This window comes from Microtus pennsylvanicus, chromosome 1 (assembly GCF_037038515.1).
Source record: "Microtus pennsylvanicus isolate mMicPen1 chromosome 1, mMicPen1.hap1, whole genome shotgun sequence".
NCBI classification, from domain to species: Eukaryota; Metazoa; Chordata; class Mammalia; order Rodentia; family Cricetidae; genus Microtus; species Microtus pennsylvanicus.
In genome coordinates, this window is record NC_134579.1 from 75,787,482 (window position 1) to 75,811,237 (window position 23,756).

Here is a 23,756-nt window from a genome sequence, read left to right on the forward strand (position 1 = left end):
TATCTTTGCTGCTCAATACCCTCATCCCCACATAGATTCCCAGCCCATTCTGCCCAAATCTAAGAGAAGCTTCATAGAGCTATTGGACCACTCCCAAGACCCACGCCCATCCTGAGAGAAATAGGAGGGTAGCCACCTCTGCTAAAAATACACTTCATTACCAGAGAACACTGCCAACTGCTCTTGAGCTCACTGGCCACTTTCTCTGTTGCTTCCCCACCAGACTCCTGCATAGCCTGGAGGCCCCAGACTGTGCCTGCCTCTTACCAGACAGACAGTGTCGCTGCAGCAGTGAGTGCCATGACGTAGGGGCCCGTGCAGTGCAAAGTAGAGATTGGAGATGGAAGAAGGATGGGAGGGAGAAGACGGCGACCACAGGTAGAGAACACCGACAGCATCCTCTTTTCACAGGCAACACATACCACATCACTGTAAAAGAGAGGAAGGCGTCACAGGGGCCAGGTGAATGATGCAGAGTCTTCCTTCTACCAAAGCCCAGCGAACCTAATATATTTGCACTTTGCAGGTGCTTCTATTGAAATGACAAGGAAAGTGCTATGTAAGGACAGGGCAGGACAACTGGGCAGGCAGCCTGCTTGGGCTCTTACAAAGGGACTTCTGTTTTCCCCTCTTCAGCTAAAAAGCTACTAATACTGATACTGACCAAGGGGTGAGGTGCTTCACACAGCTACTGTACCTGATGGTCACCCCAAAAATGTGTCTAATTCTTCAGATAAGACTGGAGTACCCAGGTAACAGTCTCCCGGCTACAACTAGCCAGGGGAGTCCAGACAAGTACCTGGGGACAAGCTGGAGGAAGGTGGGCATACTAGTACCAGCTGCTACAGTCTGGGCTGTCAGGACAAGGACATGAGAGGTGCATCACTCTATGAGCAAGGAGTGCTTCACAGCAGCAGCCCTGATGGAGATGTGGTCCTCAAGGAGGCCTCTGTCACCCAAGTATGGCTTCTAAGGTTAGGTCATTGGTTCAGGGGTTACTATAGCTCACACCCTAGCAAAATATTTGGAGCCACCTTCATTATATCTAACCCAACAAGCCAGGGCACATGGGTTAGACATCAGTATGGACAATTTAACCCAGTGTAAGAATACACCCAACTCTTCCACAATGAGATGTTACTATATTTTAAGGAGGGAAGGCAAGCAAGACATGTTTATTTACAACTGTCTGGTTTCAAAGTATGAATACAAGAAACCTTTGAACAATAGCAGGGAGGGAGTTGTCTTTATGATGTGACTAGGTGCCGTCTGATCATCTCTCACGACCGGGGCCTTCCTTTAGCCAGCTCCCAGCAATGAAGCTGTGACATGGGCTATGGCACTGGCAGGGATCTTTGTGAACATGCATGTTAAGACTGTACAGAAGGCCCAGTTCCTGCAGCTATTGCTACAGAAAAGTCTGTGCTGACATTCTTAGGCCCCTGCTGGGACATGCCACTTGCCTTGGGACCAGAGACATACAATTGGTGCCCACAGCAGTACCAACACACAAGAAGCCAGGACGTAGAACTCAGTGAGTTCATGCTAAAGGAAAACCCCAAGAACAGAACTCTGGGATCCTTCAGAACCTAATACTTGAAACTCACTTGTTCAAGGGAATCTTAAGACCTACAGCTAGGTGGCAGCATTCACACATGCCCTCAAGACAGAAAACCAAGGATCTAATTGAAATGGTTTTCTGAGTGATTACTGTTGTAAAGTCCTAGTAGAAGCATCTGCTACAAAGTCTTGACTGGGTCCTCATCATGAGAGCTGATCAGACAGAACATAGCTACATCATAAAGAGAGCTCCCTCCCTGCTACTGGGTACTGTTCAAAGTTTTCTTGTATTCAAACTTATGAAAACAGACATTTGTAAACAAGAGAGCTGGTATGCACCTTAGAAAGAGCTAGTCATCTTCTCAGAGTGAGACAAGAAGGATGGGTCTCTTGTGCTGCTGTAAAAGGCACTGGGTGACAGCAATGAACTAAGACAATCCCTCCTCCAGTGCAGTACAGGTTTCAGCCAGCAGAGTCAGGACTTGCAGCACCATCAGTCTACCACACCCTCAGGATGAAAATCCAGGGTCCAGGGAAAACGGCCTGTCCAGGCCAGGCCAGGGAGAGGCAGGCAGACCTCAGATAGGGTCTTGCTAGACAGGGTAATAAACCCCAGGCTCAGAGCCTGCCTTGTGAGCGTATGAAGTGGGGGACACTAACACTGACAGTTTTGGGTTCTATAGGGATGAGAGGAGAATTCATATGTTCAGAAGTCTCTATAGGAGCCATCCTCTTCTCGTGGGTCGTATTCTGTAGCTGTGCCAGTGCTGTCCATCACTGCCCTTACCAGCTGCCAGCAGCGGTGAGGACACGGCTGGTGAGCACCGTCTCCCACTCTTTCCCTTCCCGGTTGCACTTCAGGCGACTCAGTCTTATCCCCCCAACAGCAGTCGCTTCATTTTCCACCTCGATGTACATGGAGGGGTCAGAGCTCACCTAGATGAAGGAAAACAAACACATGTCTTTTCAGTTAACAGTGGGCCTGGACATGTGGGGCACTCAGGGACTATACAGCAGAGCTCTGAGGCAGGACAAAGACAACAAAGAATCCAACTAGCTGACTGGCAGCCAAAGAGAGTAACCTGGGACTAAGGGGATGAGGGACTAGGGTAAGGAGGGACAGGGAAAGAAAGTTACCACGTTATCTCGCAGGGGTATAACTTGCCCAAGAATATACTGTAAAGACTACAGTCATACAAAAATGAACTTGGGAGTAAGCCTGCAATTTGAAGGATTACCAAAGACTGCAATATTTAATAACCCCAATATGCTCTCCATATTAACTTCCCTATGCAATACTACAATATTACATAACACACATCATGATCTAGTTTAATTAATGCCTGGGTTCAGCCTTATACAAATATCTGTAGCTGATATATATCTAAACTGGGTTTCTATATGGAAACCAAGGCAAAACAGCTGACAAGTTTACATAAATGGCCGGCCATACAAGTAGGTGAACTGGAATGGAGATGTTCATAAGCAAGGAACTGAATTCTCTTTACTGACAGCAGAAACAAGGAGGGTTCCATGTGGTACTCAGAAGCAGTTCAGGACAGTGAGACTAAACAAACCACAAACCCATGTGCCCCGAAGCTATCGAGAGTGATGGAAGAGATGCAAAAGGCTTTTCAGAAGAGATGCAAATCAGGACTTGAAGGAGTTGGTTCCCAGATTTGATGGTAAGGGCAGCCCTAGCAGTTGAAACTTAAAAGCAAAACTAGAGAGAGGAAGAGGCATGAGGGTAGGGATAGGATGCTAGCAGCCCACCATAGTCAGCTAGTATCCCTCCAGAAGGAGATGGAGAGCTACTAGAGTAGTCCCCAAGGTGTGACAAGATAGAGGAGAGAGACTGTGTGTGCTTGTGAAGGAGTGGTTGGGGCAGGTCCTCACCTGGAGGGTGAACGCTCTCTGCAGGCCTGGAATTGGCAGCTTCAGTGCAAGTGCTGGTGCAGACAGACACATGGCCTCCTTCTCTGCAGACAGGGCAGCTGGAGACTAAAAGAGCCAGAAATATCCCTGAGCCCCACCTCAACACTACAGGGGTAGCATTAGGAAAAGTAAGTCTCCCAGAAGTAAGGACCTAAAGTGAGGCTGGGCCTGCTCCCAAGGCATGTCCACCTACTCTGGAAGACAGAAAGCACAAGGGAATGCTACAAGGATCCCCACCTGACAGATGAGGGGGCTGACATCAGGGGACCAGTTGTGGTGTAGCTATTTCCTCTGAGTACCATCTCGCCATCATGGAGCAGAGACTGCTGTGGTGACCTACAGAATATGTTGGCCCCACGTCATGGCAATGAAATAAGCAAAACAATACAGTGATAGCTGGGTCTACAGTACCAGTAATGGAGCTGTTAACATTCCTTCAATGAAGTTGGGGAAGGGTGTTACTAGATCCTCACCTGACGTTCCAGACACCACACCCTCCCACCACTAGGCTGCACATGATCTTAAGGAATGGGTTAGAGTAAGAGGCAAAAACTAGACTGAAGACAGGACTCCAGTAATAAAGCTTATATACGTGTCACCTATGCTAGGGTGGGACTTCGCAACTGCATCACTGCTTCTGAATCGCCTATGCTCCTTGTCCATGTTCTTTAAGTAACCCCAGCTGGACTTGGATGGAATTATTTCTTTGATCTGTTGGCACCTATCTGAAGTAAACAGACATTTCTTTTTTTGTCTCCCAGGAAAAGTTTTAACAGGCCTGCTCAAGGTCTAGATGAGTGGCAGGCAGGTCTGAAGGAACATGGCCTACAAGATACAATGAATGCCTAAGCATCCCACACTAACAAGATACCCCTCCACATGCAAGGGCCTCACAAGGAGGCAGGGTGGGGCAGGCAACACAGTTCATAGGCCTCACCTGGACAGAGAGAGACATGGGCAGGAGACGAGAATCCTTCCGAGGGCGACCTTTCTTCTTTTTTTCCACCGTCTCTACCTCAAGCTCAAGTTTCCGCTTGGATAGTGAGGAGGGCTTGGCCAGGTGGACCTTCTCGTCACTGTCACTACTACTCTCCAGGAGGTCCCGAGGTCTCAGATCTTTCACAACGTTCTGCTCTTTTAACCTGAAAACAAAGACATCTATAATCCTATCTATAAGGCCATTTTTCTGTAATGCTTTTTTAGATTTTATTTACTTGTTTTATGTGTATGAGTGTTTTGCCTGCATGTATATCAATGTACCATGTGTGTGACTGATGCCCTCCAGAGGTCAGAAGAGGGCACCAGACACCCTGGAACTACAGTCACAGACAGTTAAAAGCCACTGTGTGAGTGCTAGGAATTGAGCCCAGATCCTGTGTGACAACAACAGAGCTCTTAACTTTGAGCCACCTCTCCAAACCCCATACTTTTCTTTAAAAATCTACTTTTCACAAAAGTTAATAAACACTGTAGAGGAGAACTCTAGTTTCTACTCCAACAAAGAGCTTGACAACAGTTTGGTGCATTGTCCAGGAGCCCCACAACCCTGCTGGTAAGTCTTTGTTCTTTATCTGTCTGCACTTACTTTCCTTACTTTCGCTTCTTGTGGCACACCGAATCAGTAATTGTGATTGACAGCAGTTAGAGCAAACGTGCTAGAAAAACCTTGATCACAGGGGGCTGGAAGATGTTCCCAACCCCAGTAGTGGGGACAGAGAGCCCTACATCTGTTTAACTGAGGAAGGAGAGGCCCAGGTTGGACAGTGTTTGGGCGCAGAAGTGGGTCACTCTCATGGAGTGACTACAAGCCGTCTTCCTATTTGTCACTTTGTTTCAGTCTTGTTGGGGCAAACTTTTTTCCTGTGTCCTCAGTCTCCTATGGTGTCTGAGTTTGTCTGTACTTGTGTTCCTGACTGTGATGGACACTATGGGATAGACTACTTCTTCTCCCCTAGACTTACTCTTGATTCATTACAAGGACGACAATGCTCACAACTTCTCAGTCCTGATTAAAAAGTCTAAACTTGTCACTTTTGCAGGTTGGAATGGCCAACTTTCAATGTTGGCTGGTCCTCCAAGATTAACATTTGACCTGAACCTCATAGGAGCAGCAGAGGAAATTGTCTTCAGGCCATGGATGGGGTACCCCAACCAAGTGACCTACATAGTTGCCTGGAGAAACCTGGTAGAAGACCCCCCCCCCCTTCCTGGATTAAACCATTCTTGCCCAGGCAGGTTAAAGTCTTGGCTGTTGCTGAAGAAGACCCACCCGCCAAGCCCCTTTGGCTCCCAATCTGGAAATCCTCCAAGAAAGCAACCCAGACGAGATTTTCACCCCTCCTTCCTACACCCCTGACCCTGGTGCAGTTAAGTTATTCCATAGCCAGCTCTGCTGACAAATTCAGCTGGCCCTCCTCCACCAGTCCCAGCTGCTTTAGAGGGGAGACCACCCCTTTGGATCCACAGCCACAGCCTGAGCTGGGGACCATGATCTGTCCCCACAGGGTGGCGGGACCCCAAGACCAAGATAGGAATCAGCCACATCACTATTGGCCCTTTGCTAGTAGTAATTTTGGAGAACTGAAAATGCACCCTCCTCAGAAAACCCTAAGGAACTGATTAGCCTCTTTGAGACAATTCTTTTCACCCACCAACCTACTTGGGATGATTGTCAGCAGCTTTTGCAGGTCCTCTTCACCTGGCAAGTATGGCTATAGGTATTTGCTAGTATTTGTAGATACTTTTTCATGGTGGACAAAGGTTTTCCCCATCAAATATAAAACGGCACAGGTGGCGGCAAAGAAGTTACTTGAAGACATCCTGACCAGGTATGGCTTTCCAACCACAATAGAGACAGACAGTGGTTGTGTTCCATGTAAGTCAGAGTTTAGCCACATTTCTGGGGAGTGACTGGAAGTTACATTTGTGCATACAGACCCCAGAGTTCAGGAAAGGTAGAAAGCATGAACAGAACTCTAAATGAGACCCTAACTAAATTGACCTTTGAAACTGGCATGGACTGGGTGATTCTCCTACCCTTTGCCCTGTATAAAGTCAGGAATTTCCCACCATAGGGAGCTTACCCTGTTCAACATCATGTTTGTCACACCACCTCCCATCATTCCCAATCTCCAGGCATAACTGCTGACAGAATTGGATGGCCAAACCTCCTTGATACTATGAAAGATGTCCAGTGGGCACACAAGGAAGTCTGGGCCAAGCTCAGGGCCCTCTATGAATCTGGTGTTCTCACTGAACCCATTGGGTTCTGACTAAGGGATTGGGTCTATGTTAAGAAACACCATCTGGAGTCACTGGAAACCAGACAGAGGGGACCATAAGTCATCCTGCTAACCACACCCATTGCACCAATGCAGAAAGCCTACAAACTCATGGAAATTGAACAGTGCTCAACTAAATCACCCCTGGGTCAAGAAAGAAATAAAGAAATTAAAGATTGCCTAGAATTCAATGAAAATGAAGGCACAATATACCCAAACCTATGGGATACTATGAAAGCAGTGCTAAGTGGAAAGTTCTTAGCCCTAAGTGCCTACATAAAGAAAGTGGAGAAAGCTCACAATAGTGACTTAACAACACACCTGAAAGCTCTAGAACAAATAGAAGCAGACTCACCCAGGAGGAGTAGAAAACAGGAAATAATCAAAATAAGGGCTGAAATCAATAAAATGTAAACAAAAAAAACACAAAGAATCAATGAAACAAAGAGCTGGTTATTTGAGAAAAGTCAACAAGATAAACCCTTATCCAAACTAATCAAAAGGCAGAGAGAGAACATCCAAATTAACAAAATCAGAAATGAAAAGGGAGACATAACAGAAACTGAGGAAATCCAGAGAAGCATTAGGTCATACTAAAAAAACCTGTACTCCACAAAATTGGAAAATATAAAAGAAATGAACAATTTTCTGGATAGATATCATGTACCAAATCCAAGAACACATCAAAAAAATCATCCACCATGATCAAGTCAGCTTCAACCAAGAGATGCAGGGATGTCAAAATACAAAAATCTATCAATGTAATCTATCATATAAATAAACTGAAAGAAAAAAAAACATATGATCATCTCATTAGATATTGAAAAAGCGTTTGAAAAAATCTAACACCCCTTCATGATAAATGTCTTAGAGAGATCAGGGATACAAGGCATAATAAAAGCAATATATAGCAAGCCGACAGTCAACATCAAATTAAACGGAGAGAAACTCAAACCGATGCCACTAAAATCAGGAACAAGATAAGGCTGTCTACTCTCTCTATATCTCTTCAACATAGTTCTTGTTCTGGCTAGAGCAATTAGACAACAAAAGGAGATCAAGGGGATTCAAATTGGAAAGGGAGAAGTCAAACTTTCGGTATTTGCAGATGATATGATAGTATATATAAGTGACACCAATAACTCTACTAGGGAACTCCTACAGCTGATGAATACCTTCAGTAATGTAGCAGGATACAAGACCAACACAAAACAATCAGTAGCCCTCCTGATAAATGATAAATGGCAAATGATAAAGAAGCTGAGAAAGAAATCAGAGATTTCACAATAGCCTTTCACAATAGCCACAAATAGCATAAAATATCTTGGGGTAACACTAACCAAAGAAGTAAAAGACCTGTTCGACAAGAACTTTAAGTCTTTGAAGAAAGAAATTGAAGAGGATACCAAAAATAGAAAGATCTCCCATGTTCTTGGATAGGCAAGTCCAACATAATAAAAATGCCAACCCTACCAAAAGCAATCTACAGATTCAATGCAATCACCATCAAAATCTCAACATAATTCTTCACAGACCTTGAAAGAACAATACTCAACTTCACATGGAAAAATAAAACTACGGGATAGCCAAAACAATTCTGTACAATAAAGAACTTCCAGAGATATCACCTGGCATTACACTCTATCATAGAGCTACAGTAATGAAAACAGCTTGGTATTGGCATAAAAACAGAAACGTTGACCAATGAAATCAAATTGAAGACCTGGATATTAATTCACACACCTATGAACACCTGATTTTTGACAAAGAAACTAAAATTATACAATGGAAGAAAGAAAGCAACTTCAACAAATGGTACTGGCATAACTGCATATCAACATGTAAAAAATGAAAATAGATCCATATCTATCACCATGCAGAAAACTGAAATCCAAATTAATAAAGTCCTCAATATAATTCAACCACACTTAACCTGACAGAAGAGAAAGTGGGAAGTAGCCTCCAATGTGTCAGCACAGGAGACCACTTCCTAAATGTAACACCAGTAGCACAGACACTGGGAGCAATAGTAAATAAATGGGACCTCCTGACTAAGAAGCAAAGGGCACAGCCAATAAGACAAAAAGCAGCCTACTCAATGGGAAAAGATCTTCACAAAGATTTTGTTTTGGGCACCTAGCGGGAGTTGGCGGCGCTGGCCGTGGTGGCACAAACGAAGGAAAAGAAAGGGCAGGCCTGACAAGCGGGAGGATCAGCCGACTAGGTACCCAGCCGGCAAGAAGTAAGTAAGCTTCGCGTCATACCGTTTAAGCATCTAACCCAACCGCCCAGCTAGTTGACCCGAGCGGGCCCCATCAGCTCAGGTTCGGCCAGCCCCCGGCCTGCCTGCAGCAGCTGTGGTGGCAGCCCAGGGAGGAGCACTGGTGTCCTTCTCCTTCGATTCTCGGGATTTGAAGATGGCTATTCAGTCGGCGCCAAAAGTTGTGCTAAAAAGCACCACCAAGATGTCTCTAAATGAGCGCTTTACTACTATGCTGAAGAACAAACAACCGATGCCAGTGAATATTCGGGCTTTGATGCAGCAGCAGCAGCAGCAGCAACAGCAGCAGCAGCAGCAGCTAGCCAGTGCCAGAAACAGAAGACTGGCCCAGCAGATGGAGAATAGAGCCTCTGTCCAGGCAGTATTAAGCAGAGCTTAAAGCAGCGCCTAGGTAAGAGTAACATCCAGGCACGTTTAGGCCGACCCATAGGTGCCCTGGCCAGGGGAGCAATTGGAGGAAGAGGCCTACCCATAATCTAGAGAGGCTTGCCCCGAGGAGGAGGACTACGTGAGGGATGTGCCACCAGAACTCTGCTTAGGGGCAGGATGTCTCTCCGAGGTCAAACCTGCTCCGAGGTGGACGAGGGACCAGCCATAGCTCCCCAATGGGCTTAATTAAAAGAGAACCTTCATCCGACGATGGATGGAGATAGAAACAGAGACCCACATTGGAGCACTGGACTGAGCTCCCAAGGTCCATATGAAGAGCAGAAGGAGGGAGAGCATGAGCAAGGAAGTCAGGACAGCGAGGGGTACGTCCACTCACTTAGACGGCGGGACTGATCTAATGCTATATGTATATATATAGCAAAGCAAACAAAGAAACAAGAAAAAACATATATATATGTATATATATTTTTTTATTTTCATTAAAACTTGGCTTTTCCTGTTTCTGCCTCTTTCTTCTTCTTCTTCTTTTTTTTTTTTTTTTTTTTTTTTGGATTTTTCTCTGTAGCTCTTTTGGTCCTGGAACTAGCTCTTTTAGACCAGGCTGGCCTCGAACTCACAGATCCGCCTGCCTCTGCGGATCTGTGCTGGGATTAAAGGCGTGCGCCACCACCGCCCGGCTTGCCTCTTTCTTCTTTAAAGCAGCAGAAAAGAATGCCTTCCTAAAGTCCCAGACATCACTATGACAGCATCAATACTGCACCACCACAAACAACAAGTTGCTATAGAAGATTACAACTGAGAGAGCTGTTTTGGGGAGCATTCAAAGATAACTGAACAGACAGAACAAAGTTGCCATACAAAATGATGCTTTTAACACCTAGTTATAGGAAACAAAAAACACAGCCTATATAATAAAAAATTATAAATCATGATAAAAATAAATGAAACCTAACAACAAAAACAACAAACAAAAACCAAAAAGAAAGATAAATCCCAAAACAAAAGACAGCTTCAAAAAGAAAAAATAAAATAAAATCCAGGCATGGTGACACACCTTTGACCCCAGCACCTGGGAAGCAGAGGCAAGTGGATCTTGGTAAGTTCAAGACCAGGCTGGGCAAGTTCCAAGTCTACCAGAGATATATAGAAAGATCCTATCTCAAAAAATTAGAGTCAAATTTAGATATGACAGAACTTCTATAATTACCAAATTATAAAGTTTTAAAGAGGTATCATTAACATACTAATGCTATGGCAGAAAATGTCGAAAAGATAATGTTGTAATGAATGATAATGACAACAGCTGAGAATAATATCAATAAAACTTTCCAAAACCAAGGAAAGACAGCGAACTATAGAACCAGGTTGTTTAGAGAACATTAAATAACAAATATCTATATCTAGACATAACATATTCAAACTGCAAAAAAACCCAGGACAAAAAAAAAAATCCTAGAAGGTGGGCAGGGTGTGGAACCATCTTTGAAGTGTCTTGCTTTCTACCTGCCACACTGTGAACTACTCTTCTCTTTTTGAGAAAGTGTTTTGGGTTCGTTTTGTTTTTCTATCAAGGGTAGCTGACTTGATCCCTGCTTTGACCTCTCTAATGGACTGCACCCTAAAATTGTAGCCAAATGAACTTGCTCCCCTAAGTTGTTTCTTTGGAGTACTTGTCACAGCAACAGCAACAAGTTGGACAACCACAGAACATGTGTTGGGACAGAACTAAGCTTTGGTAAATATAAGAAAACAGAAACAACCACTTTTATCCTGATCTGACCACAAGCAAATACAGCTAGAAATTAACTATAAAAGGAACTATAGAAATATACAGTCATCAAAATTAACAAAACACTATAAAGTGACAAATGGGTCCATTAAAAAATTCATAGATTTAAATGAAAACACAACGTAACAAAACCTGTGATGCAAATTAAAGTATTTCTTAGAGAGAAGTTTATAGTGACAAGTGTCTACATTTACAAAAAAAATAAAAGAAACCTCATAAATTAAATAATGATGTGCCTTAGAGCCTTGGGAAAAACAACGAGTATAAGCAAAACCCCAAATCAGCAGACAGAAAAAAATAATTAAGCTCATCAGAGTAGCAAGTAATGAAAAGAAAATACAAAAAAACAAAAGCAAAAAGAGTTGGTTCTTTGAAAAGGAAAACAAGATTGACAAACCCAAGTTAGTGAGAGTGAGACAAACAGGGAGTCATGACAACAGATAACAATGAAATCCAAAAGGCACTAGCACATAACTTAAAAACATATCGTCTGCTAAATTGGAAAATGAATAGAAATAGATGAATTTGTAGATGCATAAGCCAAGATGAGATAAATTATTTAAACAGATCAATAATAAGCAATGAGACTGAAACAATAATAAAAATAAATCTGCGAAATAATGAAAGTCCAGCCACAGAGAAATGCACTGCAGAATTCTACTAGACAAGAGGCTGACAATTTGGCTCAACAAATAAAAGCACCTCAAAACTGATGTCCTGAGTGCAATCCTGGGAACTCACACTGTAGGAGAAAAACTATCCCTAAACTTTACATGTATAAAGTGACATACACATGCCCATATATACATACATACTACACTAAATAAATAAATCGTTGTAATAAAATAATTTATTAAACTACTTTGAGACTCTACCTTATCCCCAGTCAGAACAGATATCAAAAAAAAACAAAAAAATAAAACAGTGGTGAAAATGTGGGAAAAAGAAACCCTTATTCACTGTTAATATGAGTAGAAACTAGTACAGACACTCTGAAAATTAGTGAAAGGCTGGGCCCTGATGGCGCCTATCTTTGATACTAGCACTCAGGAGGCAGAGGCAGGAGGATCTTTGAGTTCAGGGCCAGCCTGGTCTACAGAGTGACTTCCAGAACAGCTAGGACTATTACACAAAGAAACCCTGTCTGGGGAAGAAAGGAAGGGAGGAAGGGAGGGAGGGAGGGAGGGGGGGGAGGGGAGGGGAGGGGGAGAGGATAAAAGGAGAAGGGAGAAAGGAAGAAAGGAAGAAAGGAAGGAAGGAAGGAAGGAAGGAAGGAAGGAAGGAAGGAAGGAAGGGAAGGAAGACATGGAAAAATCGAGCTGAACAGTAATGGGCCCTTCTTCCTTGCTGGCTAGTCCTCAAAAGCCAGGAGGTGCTACCATAGCTGATGGGACAGAACTGTCATCAACAAAAAACCTTACTCAGCTGTGGGCCATATGTGCATACTAACTACTTAAGCAAGATCCGCCCATGGGCACAACAGTGGCAAACCTGTTATGGTGGTACCAAGCAGTAGAACTGAGGCCCACTCTATAGGACGTGCTATAACTTTCAACGAAAGCCTATGGCTAGAGAGCACAGACCTTACTCAAGACAGTACAGGGCTGTTTTGCTAAATGGATGATGTGCCTATCAAACTTTCTTCAAATCCTTATGTTTATGTTCATAGATTAGTGCTGTTGCCAGCCTTGATCAAAGATGCTTCTTTCTGTAGGGGGCAGTAAGAGACAATTGGTCAAAGTACTGAGAAAAAGTGGATGCTGAAAGTCATCCACAAATGGGGAAGGTAGATCACACTGTATCTAAACAGCTGGAAAGTCTCCTGAGAACCTGGGACACAGCTACTGAGAAAAGACCTGGTCTTCAGTAAAACTGACAACTCAAGTTGATCCTCTGCTGAAGGAATGGTGACTGTCCATTAGAACCAGGAATGCAATCTTGACAGACCTCACAAGGAGCACAAGGCCTTCCCGTCTATAGAGCTCTGCTCTTCTCTCTAATCAGCATTCAATTCATTCAGTTCGGAATCCTCTCCATTTTCCAAACAGATTTCAGGACCTCCATAGGCCTGTGACCTCCTCCTCAACAACTGCCCCACCTAATATTCCTTGAGGCATTTCCTGTGAGGCCTGTGTGTCCTCTAGGAAGCATAAGCTTTAAATTTCAAGGACTTTTTAGTAATCTGTTTTTAGTTGTCTGTTTTTAACAGCAAATCTAAGAAAAATAGTTGTCTAACTATACATATATTTGTTTTCTTTTAAAGAGTTTTATAATTTTAGTTCTTACATATAGTTCTTTGATCCATTTTTGATGGAAGAGGGTCATCTTTCTATCTGTTGTTTCATTGGTTAAGTAATAAAGAAACTGCTTGGCCTCTAATAGGACAGAAAATTAGGTAGGCGGAGTAGACAGAACAGAATTCTGGGAGAAAGAAGCCGAGTCAGTGAGTCGCCATGATTCTGCCATTCCAGACAGACGCAGGTTAAGATCTCCCCCTGATAAGCCACCTCGTGGGCTACACAGATTATTAGAAATGGGTTAGATCAATATGTAAGAGCTAGCCAATAAGAGGCTGGAACTAATGGGCCAAGCAGTGTTTAAAAGAATACAGTTTCCTTGTAATTATTTCGGGTAAAGCTAGCCGGGTGGCGGGACACAGCCCCGCCGCTCCTATCTCAACACATTTTGACCCAGTTTTATATATAAAATATTAATAACATATTTTAAAGACTTTAAGTGTATTTATTTTATAAACCCCTCCTAACAATTCTATGGTCAGATCTGTCAAATCCTAAACTTTGTGTTCTTTACATTTCTAGATGATAGATTCTCTCTCCCTCCTTCCCTCATATCCCTCTTCTCTCTCCCACCCTCATGACCCCTCTGTCTCTGCTTCCAGAGTGTGGGGATAACAGGCGTGTGCCATGCCAAGCTGCACCGCTTCCTCACGTGTTTTATTACTTTGGATCCAAGTCCATCCAGGTAATGGTTTATTGGTGGCAAAACAGAAAAGTAACTCCATATTTACATCTTTGCCAAGTGCCTCTAGATGTTAACAAATCAAAATCCTCTTTTGTGTTCATATCCTAGGTTGGTGATTCCTAGATACCTAAACCTGGGACTAGTTCAGACAATCCGACGTCTCTGCCTGTTCCTGAAACACCAGCTGGGTTTTTTTCTAGGACTCAACTCACAGTGGTGGCACTGTTTTTTTCTTGGGGGGGGGGGGGGGTGTGCACGTTTCTAGACAGGGTTTCTCTGTGTAACAGTCCTGGCTGTCCTGGAACTAGCTCTATAGACCAGGCCTGCCTCTGCCTCCCAAGTGCTGGGATTAAAGGCATACACCACCACTGCCCGGTCAGAGCTGCACTTTTCTAAGCAACTTGACTTTATATTAGTGACTCAGTTGTAACACCTATTTTTCTTGAACTGAATCAAAACTCAAGGTCCTTTGCTAGTCTGTCACCAAGCATTTACAGGGTGGTGCAGTCTACTGCTCTAGATTTTTGATCACTCAACAGATTTTAGGTCCTGAGTTCTGTGAATAATCACATATTTTAGAGATTTGGGTTTGTTTGTTTGCTTGTTTTGAGACAGGGGTCCTATATGGCCCTGGCTGGCCTAGTATTTGCTATGTAGACCAGGCTGGCCTCAAACTTGCAGCAATTCTCCTGCCTCTGCCTTATAAGTGCTGATCTAGCATCTCAAAGTGCTTAGTTGCAAGGTTTCTCTTTATGGCTAGATAAAGAAATTAGTAAATAAAAAGATGACATGAAAATGTTTACATGTGAATACAAAAATGATTACATCAGATTGGAATACTAGATTCAACAACTTAACAAAGTAGCAAACTTGTGCTGACCTCTTGGGATTATACTCCAAGAGCAAACCAGAAGCAAACAAGCAGTTATTAGTCAGGAATATCTCAGGAACAGACCACTGTAGTTTCAGACATGCCAACTTCAAGAACAGATCTCATACAAATGTCAATCTTACTGGACATCTATTGGCTAAGTGGACATCACAATATCCTCTGGCCAACGTCCCTGCACTTAACTGTAGGTAACATATCCACAAGTAAACAACTCTTACGACTCACTGAAAGAAGGTAGCCTAGCCCATGACTACTTCTTTTATTCTAACTCACTAGGACATGCAGTGAGTTCTTCTCTGTAGGAAGTCAAACTCAGTGCCAATGACAGAGGCTTGCTCCAGCTACCTCAGGACACACTTCCACAACTCCAAGAAATTAAAAAGCAAACAAACAAAAAAAAATCACAGCCTGTGTATTTTGGCTGATGTATGTTAGGAAGAAAGAAGAAATAGACAAGCCATACCAAGTCTGCAGAACTTAAAAGGCCATATGTCCTACAAAGACTTCATTTAAATCCCTTGTGTCTTACATTTCACCTTCTGAGCAGAAGCCCTTGACCTGCTCAGTGTAACTGTATCCAAGCCTTCTATTTCTCCAAGCACATTTATGTTCTCCTTCTCAGCAAACTCTGGGATCCATTCAGCAGGCTAGAATGCCTGGTTCTTATGCCTCCTGCCTTTGCTATCCTTAGGCCACAGTCTCCTCCCAATAGCCCCTTCCAGCCACCTCCCCACTTTTAGCAGTCACTCACTTCTTTCACTCACAGAGGTCTCTGGAGTCTTGCTCTCCTACATGAGCCAGGATGCATGGTAGATCTGGGGAAGGACAACATCTACCACGTACCTTTCAACAGCTGTTGGAATCACACTGGTCAAGGAAGGAGCACCCGGTGTGGCTTTGGACCGCTCTGTGAATCGGGAGTCAAATGCTTTCATGGGTTCAATCTTGGATGGGGTTGTTAACACGGAGGGTGACAATGCAGCAGGAGTAGAGGTAGCATTCATACTGGGAAATAAAGATGGGAGGGTCATCAAACACAAGTGACAAAGGAGCCTATTTAAAGAAGCATAAGCATCAAACTTCTTTCTACAAATACAAGAAGCCTCAAAATATAATCTACTTTTTTTAATATCCATGCATTGAAATTCTAGAAGTCTATCTGAAAAGTTCAAGGGCAAACGCATTCACATTTATTTTCCCTTTTGTGTCATACTGAGTTTTTTGGAGTTGGACTAAATAACGGGGTCTCCACAACCTGAGTACAGCATGTCCACCCCAAGTGACTCAACCACTAGCTTTGCCACTTCCACAGGGCCGCGAGGGAGCAAAGCCCTCATTGGGGTCTTGAAGTCCTGGCCTAATCCTGCCTTTCATCTTCATTCTAGTCGCTGCCATCCTAAGTGGCCCCGCCCATTGCTCCTGTGGACCGGCTTGTCTAGCCTTCCTCCTGCTCCAACCCTCTCCCAATTCCTGAGCAAAGCTACTGGGCTTTGGCTTACCTTAAGAAGGTTACTCTACTTCCATCTACTTACACCCCCACTCTCATAGCAGATGCTGGCAGCCATCCCTGATGGTACTGTTTTCCTACTTCATGATCTCTAGTTCCAACCCACAAAACACTGCTCAGCCCTGGTGGCACCTATCCTTCCCAGACACCCTTTGCTTTGCTTCCTAAATACCGTGCTGTGTTGTACTATCTCCTCTCTGATGTACACTCATCATTTCTTATGGGCAGTGACAACTGTTGCTTGGTGCCATCTTCCTAGAGCCCAGAAAGCAGTAACCCAAAATTTGCTCCACTGACAGAGAAGCATTCTCCTTTATCAGATATAAGTAGTAGGTGTTGCTTAATTTTGGGCCCCACTACCTATTGGAACTATCTTCCTAAATGTAAGTCACAAAGTTTTCTGTCTCCCCTCTGAGAAAAGTCCAGTCTAACTAGTTCAGAATAGGAACCCAGCCTTCTTTCTCCCCCCACCACCCATCTTTTCTAACCCATCTAAGAGACTTGGAGTACTGTTTGTGTCATTGTCCTGGCTACCAGCCTTCTCCAATTGTCTTGTATGGGCTCTGTGAAAAAACACTTTCTGAAAAATGTCAATGAAAGCTGTTTGCTAAACCCCCCAATGAACAAGCAGCCCTTTCTGCAAAATGACCATGAGTTCTCTCTGGAGGGCAAGCACCTGCCAATCTATGCCCTGTATATACCTGGTCCTTACAGTGTATAACCCAGAGTGGGAATGTGGCCAATATTCACTCTCGGTTCTTACCCATGCTCCTCCAGTTCTGACTAGATATAGTGGGCAGTGAAGAAATGGACAGTGGATAAATCTGATTCTAAGTATGATGGGAAATCTACATGCTCACAGGATCACCCTGGCAGTGATGAACTGTGGAACTCACAGCACAATGTAGATCAAAGCCAGAAATGTCAGGCTATCTCTAGTCTAGATCTCCAAAAAGTAGGATCCTGTAATCAGTAATATTCACTGGCATGTCCCCAAACCTTTGTAGCTTTACCTTCAGCCAGCTTCTCTGTCAAGTCCACATAGCCTCAAGGACTAAATTAAACAAATCCTCCCATCCAAGTCACTCATTTGAAACCAAGCATTTCTTCCCTTTTCTAGTGAAGTGGCCATGAACTAAGAATAAAACATAATTTTTATTCCTGGAACCATGTCCCAAACCTGAACTTTCCCCCAGAGACATGACTGATCATTGGTATCTACTAACCTGTCCTTACTGACAGACTCGCCTGTAGGCCTGGCACCAGTGGCTGCCACTGGCTCTGTGCAAGGCTTTGAGGCGCCGAAGGAGGGGGTACTGGAGTCCAATGGCAGTAGCTGCTGACTGCTAGGAGAGGAGAGCATGGTGCCTGCTAGGGAGCTGGAGAGTGGGATGCTGTTAAAGAATGCCGTGGAGAAGTCCCTGTCATTAACAAGGAAAAGTCAATCAGCACAGAAGTGTCACATCTTGCATTTTATAACTTCTAAATAACATTTGTCTGGGTCTTGAGGCATGGGTAACGTGGAAAGTTAAGTTTTAAAAATGAAGGCAGAGGCAGGTGGATCTCTGTGAGTTCAAGGCCAGCCTGGTCTACAAAGAGGCCTGATCTACAGAGTGAGTTCCAAGACAGGCAGCTCTATACAGAGAGAAACCCTGTTTCCAAAATGAAGAGTTTAAAAAAATGAAACCCTTAATATACTGTTTAATTGACTCTAAAGTAAAGTAGTAATACACATAAGACTGCAAAAAAGACAACCAGGCTACTATCTACAACTTTTAGATGGTACTGAGCCTACATTGCACCTATAGTACCTACAGCAGCCTCCCTTTTGTTTGAGGGGCTATAGGCTTCCCTACTGAGTGGGCATGTAATTTACTTAACATAGCCTCTACTGAGAGGCAGGTTTGCCTCCCTGCTTCTGAGACATACTGCCCCAACAGGAGATATAAGTGTTGAGACTGAGGAACCTGGAGTAGACTATCCAGAGTAACTCTCTGGCCAATTGCAAGCTCACACACTTGTGCACTTCGGTCACTTCCACTGTGCCTCAAGTGCTCATCTGCCAAGTACCTGGACTCTCTCCAATGGATTATGATCATGACTAAAAAATACTGTGTAGTACATATATAGAGCTCATAGTAGCTGCCCAAAGATAGGGAATTAAATCGCTGTGTAATGTGGGATATAGTCAGAAAAACGTAGTGAGATCAGCAAATGTAATGTTTACACGTGGTTTTGAGAAGCATTTCTAAAGCTCTCTCTTTAGTGGTTAAGTCACAAACCACTTAAAAGAGCACCAGTTTCCCTACAACCTAACAGGTTTTTTTTTTGGTTGTCATGCTAGTGGTAGTGGTTATGTTTATTTGTTGGTTGGTTTTATGATACTGGGATAGAGTCCAGAGCCTTACACATGCAAAGCAACTGTAACAACACTGAGTCATGATGTTTTTATTTTGACAAAAGGTGTTAGTAAGTTACCCAGACTAGCAATGAACTCACTCTGTAGCCTAGACAGGCCTCTTGAGTAGCCAGAATTACCGGCCTGCCCTGCAAGACCCCCCACTTACAGTTTTATCAATTTCTTGCTATCTATCAATTGATGAATAATTAGCATTTTACTATAGTTATCTTGATATAACTAAAAATTAAAAATTTTCATGTAGAAACATCTGACTTAGAAGAAGGAAACAAATGAGAATAAGTTTTTTTGTTAGTTTAAGATTTTAGCCTGGCTAAAACAATGTCATTCATTTTGGTGTGTTTTAAACCTAAAATAATTTATGGAAAACAACTTTAACCTTTGATATTATAAAAGTATTTCTTTATGGACTCTTATAAAATTATAAAGTTTTAAGGCCAGGCATGGATGCACACACCTTTAACATCATCAATCTTGAGGCAAAGAAAGGTGGATCTCTATGAGTCTGAAGACAGCGTGGTCTACATATCAAATTCCAGGCCAGTCAAGGCTGCATAGTGAGTCCTTGTCTTTCAAAACAAACATTTTAAATGACAAAAGAAGAAAAGAAAAGAAAGACTAAAACAAGCAAAAAACTGCTAAGCTGTAGACATTTCTACTCTTAAGATTGCTAAAGGGGTGAGATTCAATGTGGTTTCTATAGTGACAAGCCATCCTGGTTTCATTTACTTAATTGGCCAATGCTTCTTCATCACTAATTGAGACACTGGCTTTAACACTCCCTTTAAGGTAGGCATGGTGATGCACACCTTTAATCCCAGCACTCTCAAGGCAGAAGCAGGGGTATTTCAATGATTTCAAAACCAGCCTGGTCTACATGATGAGTTCTAGGCCAACCAGGGCTACAGAGTGAGACCTGGGTTTTGTTGTTGTTGTTGTTGTTGTTTTGTTTTGTTTTGTTTTTTTAATTCCCTTGAAGTGGGTAGTGAGATAACTCAGTTGGTAAACTACTTCCCATAAAACCATGGGGACCTGAGTTAAGATCTCCAACAACCACATAAAAAGCCAAGCACCATGCCATGCGCCTGCAATCCCAGTGCTGGGGAGGCAAAGAGAGAACATTTGATGCCTGCTGCCAGTCTAGCTGCATTAGTAAGCTCCACGCTCAGGGAGAAATCCTGTCTCAAAAAATACAGTAGGGAGCAACTGAGGAAGACACCCTATGACAGCTTCTGCCTCCACATGTACAAATATTTGCACATGCACACCAACACCCACACATAAACTTCCTTGAATATTTGGGCTTCTTCTAGAAATTGTATTATATTCCATTGGTCTGCCTACTCACATGTCAGTATCTCCCTGGTTTAAAATTCCTGGAAGAGTTGATTCCTGGTAGAGGTAGTTTTTCTTTCTAAAATATCTCTAACATTACTATTTCTCCATATAACTTCAGAATAACCTTTATAATTCTGAAAACTATGGCTACTTCTCCTGATTCATATCAAACTTGTTTAGGAATAACTGGCAGTCTTGATGTTGAGTCACCTTAGCTAATTAGTAGCATATCTTTCCAGCTTTACTTTGAGTTTTCTTTAGGTCTCTCAGAATTCTGAGAGCAGAGCATGTGTATGCACACATGCAGGGCAAAGGTCCATGTCAGATATCTTGTCCGTCACTCTCCATCTTTTTCATTTTTAGATACTATCTTTCTCACTATACCAGGAGCTCACCAATTTAGCTAGAATGGCCAGCCAGTAACACACACACACACACACACACACACACACACGCACACACACACGTACCTGGATGTTACTCGTATGCTGGGGATAGGAACTCAGGTCCTCATGCTTATGCAGCAAGTACTTTATCCACTGAGCATCTCCCCAGCCCACCAAATAAAATCCTTAAATTTTTCTTCAGATTTACATTCTTAGCTGGACCTGGTAGTGTACATCTATAAGCCCTGATATTCAGGAGGGTAAGATTAAAAAGATTATTTGTACCTCCAAATTCAAGACTGGCTTGGGCAACACAATAAGATGCTGTCTTTAAAAAAGGGGGGGGGGGAATATTTGTGAATGCAATTTCTTCCTTTATATCTTCAAAAGGAACTGCTTCTAAAGGCATTACTTGATCTCGTCTCAGCTATACCCATCAGGGCTCACACTCTCAAACACACATGCTTTCACTCATGGAGTTTCTTCAGGACTGGGTCCTACTATGCAGCCCAGATTGCCAAACATATAATCCTCCTGCCTCTACTTCCTAAACACAGCAATAAGTGACATGCAGAAGCACAATGTGCTTTATTGCTTTCTTCTGTTACCCACAGCATTCCCAGGGATATTTCTCTAGATCATATCATCCTTGAATAACAACATGTTTCATGTTCTACTTTGGAACTCAGTGTTGACCAACTACAAAAAGCCTCAAGATGAATGTTAAATTATAATCAGGGGAGTAAAAAGATATTCATTTCTAAATGTGATATGAAAGAAGACAGCTTACCAGTTTATGAAGCTTCTATCTACTTTAATTTCATCAAATCTGAAGCCAGAACAATGATAAATTTTATCAAAATGACCCTTAAAACAGCTATGGAAGTGATTATTCCATTTGTTTGTTTCAGTCAGTTGATGCTGAGACTTAGCTATTTCCGACAATTTTGAACATTCTTACTTACCTAAAATAAGCCTTATTTGATCATATTATTAGATTTGTTTTTGTTTTTCTGAGATTGGTGTGTTGACCTGGATGGCCTGGAACTCCCTATGTGGATAAGACAAGTATAAAACTCACAGATTTCTGCCTTCCTCTGCCTCTCAAGTGCTGGAATCAAAGGTATGCACCACCACGCCCAGCCCTGATATTAGTTAGCATCTCAAGACTCTATAAGGTTCTCCTCATTACTGTGTTTTTAAGATTTGGCACTGACATCCAGAAACTACAGTGCCTGAAATTAAGTTCTCTGTGGTGACCAAGTCTATGCTGCCCAAGCCTGAGATCAAGTGTTCTCCTGCCTCAGTCTCCTGAATTGTTGGGACTATGTTATATACTGTGGGAAATTGCTATTTGTGCTACATTTGGATCTAAGTCTCCGTTTATCTATGTACTAGAATATACAACATGCTATTACAATTCCCCTGTAAAGTCTTTCTAATCTGGTGGCTTTAAAGAGGGTGAACACAACTTCTTTTCTAGAAATATTTCAAATTTGGGGAATTTTATTTATATATATATAGATATATAAACTTTTTTTTTTTTTTTTTTTTTTTTTGGTTTTTCGAGGCAGGGTTTCTCTGTGGCTTTGGAGCCTGTCCTGGAACTAGCTCTGTAGACCAGGCTGGTCTCGAACTCACAGAGATCCGCCTGCCTCTGCCTCCCGAGTGCTGGGATTAAAGGCGTGCGCCACCACCGCCCGGCCGATATATAAACTTATTTTTCAGAGTTTAGTGAAGTCTCTCATCCTTTTGACTCTTTGTGGGTTTTTGTTTGTTTGTTTTGTTTTTTCTTGTTTTGTTTTTCTAGGCAGAGTTTCTCTGTGTTACAGTCCTAGCTGTTCTGGAACTCACTTTGTAGATCAGGCTGGCCTCAAACTCAGAGATCCATTTGCCTTTGCCTCCCAAGTGCTGGATTAAAGGTGTGTGCCACCAGCACCAATAACTTGCTGTATTTCTATTTGTTTTGACATAGCAATCAAAAAGGTAGTAAGTCCTAACAAAAAATAATCAAGTTCTGATACCAGAACTAAGTGCCTAGTAATAGAAAGCTGACTCAAGGTCAGCCAGAAAGACCCTATTTCCTCTGGCTCTTCATTGTTGCAAACCTTTCGTGTAAGGCATGGAAAGATCCATGAATCAAAGTGCACTGCCATCACCTCTTTCCCCACCACAGGCCTGCAGCATTCACAGCACATTTCCACACTTGATTCTAATGAACGTGAGGCAGAGGTAGTGAAGATTAAATCACCACTCTGAGGAGTCAAGAGAGCAGGTTCTGAACAGGTAGCTGGTACACCTAGCCTGAGAGTTAGGGTTAGCATAACAAATGAAGCCTCTAGCATCAAGGGAAATAGCTCAATGGTTAAAAACTGGCTGTTCTTCCAGAGGACCCAGGTCCAATTCCCAGCACCCAAATGGCAGCTCACAACTGTCTATCATTCCAGTTCCAGGGGATCTGACACCCACATGCAGACATGAATGCGGAGAAAATACCAATGCACATAAAATTTTTAAAAATGTAAAAAACTATTTATATAGTCTCTGTGAAAGACTTCCTGATGCCCAGAGCAGAACCCAGAGAGACAGCTGGCATGGGTCTACCACTTTCATCAAAGGACTTAGCATCCTCTGATTCAGCATATGTCATTTTTAGAGACCAATCAGTACAAACACAAGCCTGACCGCACATATCGTCCCTGCCTCCCCAGAGCAATCGATGTATCTCAGAGTCCTGCCTTCTGTCCACCAGTTCTACTTCAGGAATTACCCAAGAGGACAGTGACATGTGTGTTCAAAGATTAACAGTCACAAAAACTGGACACAAACTACAAGTCCACAATAAAGGAGCTGGTTCATTAACTCATGGTGCATTCAGACAACAGGAATCTGGATAATCAGCAAGCAATGCTTCAGAGGACTATTTATTCAGTGGATGAGAGGTCAAGATACAGTAACAAGTGGGGAAAGACTGGAAATACAGGTATCAAGATGAT

The 23,756-nt window shown here is 42.9% G+C and overlaps 1 protein-coding gene across 2 annotated transcripts in view; it reads right to left on the reverse strand.

Annotated features, from left to right (window-relative positions):
- Positions 1–23,756, reverse strand: part of Hira (histone cell cycle regulator) — a 102,156-nt gene that overhangs the window by 25,147 nt on the left and 53,253 nt on the right. For both annotated transcript variants that reach the window (XM_075969303.1, XM_075969313.1), the window contains 6 exons: positions 17,844–18,038; positions 15,954–16,115; positions 4,433–4,637; positions 3,457–3,561; positions 2,348–2,496; positions 268–429 (listed from right to left, as the gene is read on the reverse strand). In XM_075969303.1, coding sequence (XP_075825418.1) covers positions 268–429; positions 2,348–2,496; positions 3,457–3,561; positions 4,433–4,637; positions 15,954–16,115; positions 17,844–18,038 — 978 coding nt within the window. The remainder of the gene's footprint in view (positions 1–267; positions 430–2,347; positions 2,497–3,456; positions 3,562–4,432; positions 4,638–15,953; positions 16,116–17,843; positions 18,039–23,756) is intronic.